The sequence below is a fragment of the Melanotaenia boesemani genome, chromosome 11 (assembly GCF_017639745.1).
Source record: "Melanotaenia boesemani isolate fMelBoe1 chromosome 11, fMelBoe1.pri, whole genome shotgun sequence".
NCBI lineage: Eukaryota > Metazoa > Chordata > Actinopteri > Atheriniformes > Melanotaeniidae > Melanotaenia > Melanotaenia boesemani.
Window position 1 is genome coordinate 24,688,926 of NC_055692.1, and position 10,897 is coordinate 24,699,822.

At 38.6% G+C, this 10,897-nt stretch overlaps 1 protein-coding gene across 1 annotated transcript; it reads left to right on the forward strand.

Annotated features, from left to right (window-relative positions):
* The first annotated feature begins 6,009 nt into the window (after positions 1–6,009).
* anxa1a (annexin A1a) lies at positions 6,010–10,569 on the forward strand. Its single transcript, XM_042000433.1, has 12 exons — positions 6,010–6,145; positions 6,665–6,745; positions 7,489–7,579; positions 7,852–7,946; positions 8,066–8,179; positions 8,438–8,528; positions 8,716–8,795; positions 9,252–9,396; positions 9,487–9,582; positions 9,676–9,734; positions 9,830–9,952; positions 10,084–10,569. The coding sequence occupies exons 2-12, from the start codon at positions 6,686–6,688 to the stop codon at positions 10,141–10,143; spliced, it is 1,014 nt and encodes a 337-aa protein (XP_041856367.1). The 5' UTR covers positions 6,010–6,145; positions 6,665–6,685; the 3' UTR covers positions 10,144–10,569.
* The last annotated feature ends 328 nt before the right edge of the window (positions 10,570–10,897 follow it).

Sequence of the window (10,897 nt, forward strand, 5' to 3'; positions counted from 1 at the left end):
TAGATTTAGTTATTTAGCACCGCACTTACTGCACAAACAAACGGGACACTTCTTCCACTCTGGCGACACACAGACACATACCCACACTGTCTCCCATTCCTCTTTATGAAAAATATTACTTTTCATTTTTACAGCACCTCTGTTGACCTCTTGTCCATTGCGTTTCCGTCGGTCAGCACCAACCCAACGCCTGATCGCAGCCCACCTCTTCGTCCACAGAGTTTTGTGATGAACAACAGCTTGAACAACGAAGCAAATGTTGTTGGACAATAGGAATCTTATGAAGATGGGTAGCAGAAAAGGTAAAAAGTAAACTAGAGATCCCACTTGTATGTCATCATGTGAAAATATAAGGTGGGATTTTATTTTAACTTTGATTGTTATTACTGAAAATAGAAATCAGATCAGCATTAGGTTAACACTCATTTCTGGTTATGCATTTTTTTGATTTGAGAAATGTCTTTGTCTGAATCTGTATTTTGGGAGAAAGATAAATTGGGAAAGCTAACAGCCTTTCAGTCATCTAAGAGAAAATAGCCTGAGAATAATCAATTACATAATGATAGTTTACAGATGGATTTATGGGTTTAATGATAATCCAAAGATGTAAAACAACAAGAACTGAAGAAAAACAAAGATATTTAAAATAACTTCATTCATTTTATTGCTATTCAATGGAAATATATTATCTGCATATTATATTGGTTTATAAGACATTTAGTTTGTTTTATTGTACTTAGTTGATGCAGTCTTAGGTGAAAGAAAACACATAAATCTCAATGAAACTATTTGAATTATATTTATTAAATTTAAAACAAGTTATACATTTGTATGGCTGTGAGTGACTGGTGTGCAGTTTAGTCTCTATTTACATTTAAGAATATTGCACGAAAAATATTACATCATTTATACTTTAAGTTATCAGAGGTTAATCCCTGTTTATTCTCACTTTCAGCCTGTGCCATTAGTCTCAGTTTTATCTCAGAAACTGATTAATTTCCAATTTCATCACTCTCTGTCTCCTACATTCCCATTCAAACCCATCCCACTCCCTTCCCTCTGTGTTTCCTTGCACAGGAATGTGGATGTGCCGTCATGCTGTTACTTTCCTCCCAGAAACACCTTTCAGTAGAGAAACAAGAAATGATGTCAGGAATCACAGGGAAGTTGATGCGATGAAGAGAAAACTAATAAAAATGTAGGTTTGACTTAGCTTGAAAGTCGAAAGAAGGTGAACCCAAAGACAGAAAAACTAAAGAAGTCCACTGCTCTGACCTGCTATATTGTCGTTGTATGCATCATGCTGTGTATTGTGAATGACTGGACATGGCCTCTCCTCCTCCAGCTCAGGCACACTGCCTGGTAAATCTTCCAGTGCCTGCACTGCCGGGTTGTGACCGGCCTGCGAGGGCATCACCGGGTCCTCAGCACAAGTAGACCTGGGCGATGTCTCCCAGGCAACTGTAAGAGAAAACAACATTCAGATGACACAAAACATGCAGGCTATGTAAATAAAACTGCAAAAAATTGAGACAACACACTTTATCGCAAGTATACATTTTATTGTTCAGAAGGGTTTTTTCAAAAAATGATTTTTAGGTAATCTCAAAGAGGTGTTCAGAATAAGACTCTGATAATAACACTTTCATCAAGTTTAAACCCAAAATATTGTTTGTTTTTTTTATTTAATACATAAAAGTCATCCAGTATTTTTGTAAAAAAAAATTCCTGGCAGGCTGTTTTGTGCATTTTAATGAGTGATAACTTCTGTTTGACCAATCCGCCTTGAAATGCAAGTTTAGTGAAATACTTCACCAACGGTTATTCTTCCATGAGGTCCTCCATGGAAAGCTCCTATTCATGGTAACTTTTGGAAGTGGTTACTTGTCTGATAAAGTTCAATGCTGGTTTTCTTCAATTCAAGTCCATCCAAAGTGATTTTTAAATAGATAATATGGTTCTTCCTTGCTTGAATTACTACTTGCAGCAAGTCATGTGTGCTGATCTTAATGAACAATCTGACCGTGACTGTTTCCAGGACTGAAGGATCTGCTACTGACTGTCTTTAATATTTATAATAAACAAAGTGCTGTCTGATACTATCATCCTCTGCCTCATAGTTTGTTCCATTAAGGGACTTTGCATAATAACAACCTTATAACAATATTGACAGACAACAACTCATCCAAACCCAGAGCAGCTTTCAAAATGTGAAGAAAAGAGGCCTCAATGTAGAGATATGCCATTTTGATAATGCTGCTTTAGCTGCTGTGGGTCTAGATCAAGGGTGTCCAGCTCCGGTCCTTGAGGGCCACAATCCTGCAAGTTTTCAATGTATCCCTGCTCCAACACACCTGACTCAAATTAATGAGTCTAGATAAATGGATCTACATCCTATTTTAGTGATGATTAATCACAGCTAAATGATCTAAAACATTAAGTTTGCTTGGCCTGAACAGGAACAGGTAAATCTACTCTACATCTGTCTAGATGCACTGAGAAAGTACTTTAGAGGCCTCTAGAACAGCCTTTCCCAAACTGGAGGTCCCAGATAATTTCAGGGAGTTGTCAGATCATTGTGGTCTACATATTGGACTGCAGTCAAATAGTAAAAGCATCAACAGGACCAATGCTAGAGGAAAGATCAACAAGAACTCAGTTGCTGGCGACACGCTAAAAGATCTGGATATTTATTCCAAGTAAATAAAATAATTCAGTCTTTAATCTTTTATAAATGTGCAAAATACTCCACAAACATGTTTTGCCTCTTCATTTTGTAATATTGTATATGAAAATTTGCAGAACCTCACAGAACACGTCTGGATCTATTTCTGCTGTATAGTGGTTAATTTTACTGCCAAGCAGACATACTCTTGTCTCTTGGTGTGTTTCGATGCGTCTGCAGTTCAGTCTTATTCTTGTGGACCCAGTTGGCCTTCGTATCCAGGTTTCCAAGCATGCCAGGAATAATGAATTATGTTTCTTCTGATACACTAACTGGTTTGTAGTGAAAGCAGCCAAGCAGCTAAAATATTCAAACCTAATCTAATTAAACCTGTCAGGTTACTGAACACATAGACACTTCAGATACAACAAAATCACAAGGATACCATCACTATGTTGAAGCCCATGATGTTTGTTTATTTGTTGCTGCTGTTGTGGACTTACTTTGCTTGCCAGCAGGTGCAACTGAGTGATGTCTCCCTACTTTCTTTCCCAGGAAGGTCAGTGAATAAGATCCACTTGCACTTGCAGAGGAGTTCCCATACATTGTGTAAAAACCTGTTTTGGCTGTCACTTCTGGTCTTGTCTGCAAAGAGTAGATTAAAATGATTTTGAATCCTTGATAAATGAAAAAAAAGTTACTTAATATTGAATCGAATATCCCAGAATATTTGAATCTACATTATGAAGCCTCGTTCAACCCCTCTTAACTATCTGCAGATGTAAAAAAGCTTACATAGCAGATTCAATCAGTGAGGGTAATCTGCTTTTTCAGCCTCTTCAAGCTACCATAAGCTACAGGCCTCTCAACTGGGAAAAACTGAAATGCCAAACCTTTTTTGTAAAGCCTAGTTTACCCTCCTAACATTCCTCTTTCGAGTGGCACGATTCTGTTCTGAATAAGTACAAATTTACCAATACAACCACAAATTTAGCTATCACTCAGAAAGAATAGCCACACAAACTACAAGCACAGAGCATATTTTAAAGGGAGTAAAGAGGATGTGGAAGAAAGACTAAAAAGTTTGACTAAAAAGGACTACCTGGTTCTTGAAGCAGATCAGATCCCCTCAGCTAAATTCAGTGCAGCTTTGGTGTTGCTCTGCTGACCAGGACAAGGATGAGCTGATCCAGATCACTAAGGGGAACTAAACTCTCAACTGTCTTTAAATATTAAACTTGCAGAGATGAAGTTTCACCAGGTACTGGCTTTAATAACAGAGCCCACTGGTAAAAAGATGCCCCAAACTGTCCTCATGTTTCCCGTTTGTGAGATAGAGATTGAAACTAGATACTTTGTCACACTAACAGACACACATATATTGTTCATACACAAGCTTACGTCAATGATTCTTGTTTTCATTTGCTTTCCTGGAAACCCCACACAGGTATTTAGCTGAAATAATGGTTTGTTAGTAGGCATGTTGCTGTGAAGAGGATATAAAGATATATGTGCTACAGTAATGTCACTGTCATTGCTACATCTGTTGCTTCTGACGAACACTGCCCTCTCTTGCCCTGTTGTTCTTGGCCAAGATCTTCTACGCAGATTTCCTTTCTTCTGTAGACCAAGGAACTCATTTGGAACATTTGGACCACAGCTTGAGCATCTGTTTAACATACCCTACTTAAAGTTAAATCCACCTATGATACCACTTTAATGAAAAGACAGCTTTGCCTGCTCTTCCCTTCTTCAAAATCCAAGCGCTATTCTGACCATATTCAACTATGAGTGTGGGAAGTGTTGCTTTGCCTATTATGGCAACTCTAACATTCTTGTTACTGAGGGCCTGTCAAGTTTGATTGTTTGGCATGATGACAGTGTGCAAGTACATCATTACACTTCACTGCCTGTTAATCGTCTTTAAGGCATTTACTCTTTGTTGAGGCATGTATTTGTTTCAGGCCTTGGCTGGGATGTCACAAAAGCTTGCCACACCTTTAAAATAATTTAGTAGCCTCAATGCAAAAGAGCCAATAACTTTCAAAGAATCTTAGGAGATCATTACTCAGCTGCTCAGATATGTTGTAATGCTGGTTTCCTAGAGAGTCAGTGGTGGCAGTGAACTGAATGAACTGTGTTGTGTTTAAAATCATATCTGACAGTGTTTTTGGAGAAATGTCAAAAATGCTATACTTCACGTTTTCCTCAAGCAAAAGGTGATAATAACTTAATTGTGGACACTGATAAGTATACCTGAAACTTGATTAAAAAACCCAAATATTTGTCCCTGCATAGCCATGAACATCGCACAACATATTGCATTGAAGAGGATTTTCAGAGGTGAAGGCCAATTAAATATAGTTTGTAACTATACATGAGAAATGCGGCAGAGAGGCAGCACAAGAATAATTCAAACCTTTTAATTAAGAAGAGGTATTAAGACATATTATGAAAATTCTCCACCACAAGTAAAACATGCATGATGAAAGTGTGACAGAAGAGTATGTTTAATCAAAAGAGAAGAACTGAATTTCTGTTTGGTAGGTTAATCAAGCACAATGCTGCATCATTATGTAAGATTGTCAGATGTTAGTGGCATCAGTGTCCAGCATCTCTAAAGTCAGCGTGACCTAAGAAGAAGAAGAAGAAGAAGAAGAAGAAGAAGAAGAAAACAGTTGGCCACGTTTACATTTTTGTCACACTGCTTTTCTCAGCTGACCTACGAGAGTTATCTAACAGGATATTTATTTTTTTAATAAATTTATTTTATTTATTTCACTTTCTATTTCATTATTATTATTATTATTATTTATTTATTTTTAGCAGTAGTAGTCGTAGTAGTAGCACCAGCAATGGTAGCTCAGCTTTGTTACATTTGGTGTTTATTTATTATTTGCGCAAGGAGATCATTATTTATTTCAGACATTAAAACTCTTACAAAAAAATGCGGAAATACACAAAATAGCACAAACTGCAGTGGAACAAGCGTAGAGGGAAAAGCGTCCTGTATTTATCCTAAGTTATCTGGAAAAACTGCAACAATTAAATGGAATATAAATAGTCACTAAATTTGTTGGAAAACGAGATCTGGGAACGTAAAAGGCGTTTTTATCTCAAACAAACTATCCACGGATGTCCCAGATGTAGGATATCCCAGTGATTTTCCATGAGATCACGTCTTTTATGAAAGATTACGATCTGGCATTTTGTCAGCACATGTGTTTCATTAAGCTGCTAGAATCTGCTGCATGAAACTGCTCCTTGTGTTTACGCAGTAAATCCCCTGCGTAATGGACGGAGCTGCGCTACGCTCTTCTGTGTTCAGTGGCGGTTTAGTCCAATAGCAGCTGTGGAGGAGAGTTTATGGGCTGGATTCCTTCCTAGGTGGAGTTAGCCTGTGTATAAATACACTCTTTCTATCACTGCAACTCCCCTGGAACTACACTAAGACTAACTTCTCCCTTCTGATATCACTCGGTAAGTCATTTAGGTACCATGGAAAACTCAATTCTGTTATCCGGCTTTACTTTGCAATTTTAGTTGAGTTTGGAAGTCAAATATTTGGATGTAAGTCTCCTCTCTCTGTGGTTTTGACGCAGTCCATAAGGGTGTGGTTGGAAAAAGTAGCCGAGATGTGGCGTAATTAAAGGGACGTTTAACAATGCAGTGAAGTTGTTATTCTGAATTAAATCACCTGAAAGTAAACCAGCAGATGATCCAGCCAACGATATCATGTGTCTCCATATCAGAACTGGGCGTGGGTGTGGTTGAGCAGTCTACACATTGATGTAATTATGAAAAACCAGCTGACATAAACCTCTGGTAAAATGTGCAAGGTTTGTTTGTACTCTCCAGCAGGAGTCCAAGAAAGGCAAACACTGGCAAAAAGTTTCATGGATAAGAACTTTACTCTTGCAGAATAAGTCTCTCCTTTAAATGCCATCTACTTACTGAGTGTTTTTTTTCTCTCTCTAATGTTGTCCTCTTCTCCTACAGACACACACACGCAGTCCCATCATGTCTTTCATCCAAGCCTTTTTGGAGCAAACGGTCTATCTGGGCATGCCTGATGACTCAGTACGTAATGCTGTGTTTTTGTTCCAGTTGCTAAGGCCAACCACCCCATTTTCCTTTTTTTCTTTAGCTGTGGTATGCTTGGGTGGAAAAAGTGATCAGGCAAAGAGAGGAGTGTAGAGAAGTGTAGAAGATATCGAAAGAATACAATGAGTTTGGCCATGAAAGACGGGAAGGAAAGGGCTGCAAGCACAAAGATAAGATGAGAACTGTCATTAAAGAGAAAGAGAATCTCGCCTGTAAAGGTTATATGAAAGGAGAATGATGATGACTATTCTGAATCTTGGGAGTGTGTGACTCAGAAGCAGGAATCTGTGCCCCTCCCTGTATAAACTCAGCAAACAGGGCAAAACTTCTACTTCTCCTTTTGCCTGATTGCTTCAAGTGAACTAAGAGAAAGTTGCACAAGATTATCCAGCATGATTTCAGTCTCTTTCAGGCTCTTTTCCTCTCCAACTGGTGTTCAGTTCAGTCAGGGGTGTGTTCAGGGATTTTAAAGTGCCCTGTCATATGCTTTGAAAGCATGAAGGAACAAGTGTAGAGCACATCAAACCTGCTAAATTTCTGTTTCATATTTTTTGTATAAACGGAAGCACTGATAGAGGTGAATATTACTTTTACATTTTCTTGTGTCAGCACTTTACCACCAAAGGCATTTGAAAAATTTATATATGCGACCCACCTATACACACCTCGGAGCAGAAGTATTTACCAAACAATAATCTTCCTTCTTTTTTTTTTTTTAGCTCCTAAAGAATGATGGAACAGTGACTCCAGCTACCAATTTTAGCCCAAGTGGAGATGCAGGAATCCTGGACAAAGCCATCAAGGCAAAAGGTGAACTTAAAAGACACAAATGTCTGCTTTGAGCATGTGTGAACATGTTGTGGCCATGCATAACATCTGTTCCAAAGGCCGAAGTGTTGGATTTTAGTGTTAAGAACGTCAACATCCTCTGCTGGCCATCATGTGTTATTACGTCATACAATGTTTGTAAAAGTGGTAGAAAGCTCACGTCGTCCTTGTTCTTGAGTAAAAGCCCTACTTGTCTTATCTGTCCTGCATACTTAGAATTATAGAAATAATCTCTCTGCTTAATCATACTGCAGGTGTGGATGAAAACACCATCATTGAAATTCTGGTGAAAAGGAGCAATGATCAGAGACAGCAAATCAAACAGGCTTACCAGCAGGCCAGTGGCAAGGTAATCACAACTACACAAACATGGTGACAGGAAGGAAAAATATTTTTATTAGATTTTGTTCCACAGCAGTTATCACCCATATGTGACTGCACTTTTTGAGCACATTATTCCCCTTGTAGCCGCTGGAAACAGCTCTGAAACATGCTCTGAAAGGAGATCTGGAGGATGTGGTGCTGGCTTTGCTGAAAACACCAGCCCAGTACGACGCCCAGCAGCTGAAACACGCTATGAAGGTACAGACGCATTAAACCCTTCATTTTACCCCAAATCAATTATCTAAGTGCGTAAACCTCTCAAATCTTTGGAAAATCAGTGGTACTGGAAAACATCTTGTGTTTTTGTTAGTCTCACCATTTTCTGTTATTTTTGGTATTAGATGCCATCCACCAACTTCCACATATTCATCAATTTTCTGAATAGAAGCTTAAAATATTCTGGTTTGAACTGAGCTTGTGGGCATTAATCTACTTACCCCTGCATCTGTGTCTCAGGGTCTTGGAACAGATGAGGATACCCTGATAGAGATTCTAGCTTCCAGAACCAACAGACAGATCATGGACATCAAAAAGGTCTACAAGGAAGGTGCGTGCCAAAAAAATTTGAAGCAACAGTTCTCTGAACCAGCTTTTGCTGAAATCAACATGTGACAGAGGAAAAGCACAGCCTTAGGGGGATTGGGAAAAACAATAAAAAGGCTAAAATGCCCTCTTTTTTTTTTTTTTTTTACTTTTTTGTGCTATAATATCACTTTCATGACTTTTCTTTCAAGAATACAAAAAGGAGCTGGAGGAGGACATCAGGTCTGACACAAGTGGGGATTTCAGGGCTGCCCTCCTTGCTCTCTGTAAGGTACATGAGTGTTCACAGTTGCTTTTTTTTCCTCATGTGTCATGTTTTCTTTCCTCCTTTTTATTGCCACATTTTGAGGGTACACTTGCTGTTATTAACTGTTCAGCCACAGCACTAGGACACTGTTAGGATATAAGGTAACATAACACTCTCATGTAAGCCAACAGTGGTTTATAAAAGTATCTCACTCCCTTAACACACATACACTTGTACAGACATTGAGGAATCTGAAAAAAGTAGTGCTGTACAAACTCCCCTTGATGAGCATTAACTTTAAAATAAAGTAAAAATTTGTAGTTTTGTTCTTTAAAGCTAGACAAAACTTTAAATATTTTTGTTGATGTTTAGTTTTTCTCCAGGTTTTTAGACACAGAGAAATGTGAGGTGCACAGTATTGAAGCCAAAGTTGGTTCGTTGGTTTACCAGCTGAATTTGGTGTATCCTTGTATGTCACAGGCCAGCAGGACTGAAGGAGTTAGTGAGCAGCTAATTGACAGTGATGCCAGGGCTATGTATGAGGCTGGAGAGGGGAGGAAGGGCACAGACTGCTCTGTGTTCATTGACATCCTGACCACCAGGAGTGCCCTTCATCTTCGCAAAGGTTAGCCTTTGTTGCTCTGTTGAGTAAAATAAACTTTATTATTAGTCTCAGTCATATATAACATTATTGCTTTGCTTTTCACATCTTTAGTATTTGAAAGGTACTCAAAGTACAGCAAAGTGGATGTAGCCAAAGCCATCGACCTGGAATTGAAGGGGGATATTGAAAGTTGTCTCACAGCAGTAGGTAAAGGCACTCTAACTTCCTTATTTGAGCATTAAACAATTAACTGGTGTACAAACCGTATTTAAACTGGAACCATGTTTTACACTACCACAGTGAAATGTGCTGGAAGCAGGGCTGCCTTCTTTGCAGAGAAACTCTACTTGGCCATGAAGGTACAATATTTGAGGACGACTTTACACAAACACAGACATACACACAGACATACTGACAGACGCTGTGTCTTTCCTGACTCAATTCTTCCCTTCAGGGTAAAGGTACCCGCAAACATATCCTGACTCGCATCATGGTGAGCCGCTCTGAGATTGACATGAAACGGATCAAAGAGGAGTACAAGAAAAACTATGGCAAAACACTCTACCAGGAAATCCTGGTGAGCAGATATTTGATGGTGATAATAAACATAGCGGCTCAGTTGTGCTTTAACAGGCTTTGAATGTGTGATGAAAGAAAGGCCCATTAAAAATATCTAAAAAGTAATTGAGCTTTTTTTTTACCCTTTAGGATGACACACAGGGAGACTATGAGAAGATCCTGCTGGCTCTCTGTGGGGGCGAAAACTAAAAGCCTGTCGGTTAAAAATTTCAGAACTGAAGAGCAAAGATCAAAAAGCCAAAGATAATCCCCCCCACCTGTGGCAAATTACCTTTTGTCTCTGGGCCTGTACTGTGCCTTTTATGCTTATAGCGAACCGAGGAGACATCATGGCATTTAGTAAAAGTATAGCATAGAGTTGGCACTGCTTCAGCATACATATTCTCTCCTGGAGATGTTTTCTTCCAAGCTATTCCAATGTAGATCTGATATCATTCCACTGGATCTATGCTCTCCACAGACTCAGCTTTTGTGCTTTTGTCCAATGCTCAAGAAGCTGAAGTCAGTTACTATAGCACAGCTGATATATGCAGAGGACCATGTGCCAATTATCTAGTGGTAGTTTTACCTGTGAAGGAGCTTCAACAACTGCAAATAAAAGCTTTTTATAACGAAGAGCTATATGAATGGTCTTGTTTTTCTGTAATTCTACATACAGCACATACAAGTTACAAATGTACTAGTGAAAAACGATATTGTCAAATATCTAAACATTTGTAGTATGAGCACAAATCTAAAATAAATGGGCCTTTTTAGGTACCACATTTACTACAGTGTAATTTTAAGGGCCCAACAAGCTGAGTAATAAGATACAGGCAAAGAGTGGCAAGAGTCATAGGAGTGTCTGACAAATGTTTTGTCTAACTGTGTTATGACCTCCAATATGAACACTGGAGACATTTCAATTGAATTTAAAATGGGTTAAAATTTAGAAAAATAAATA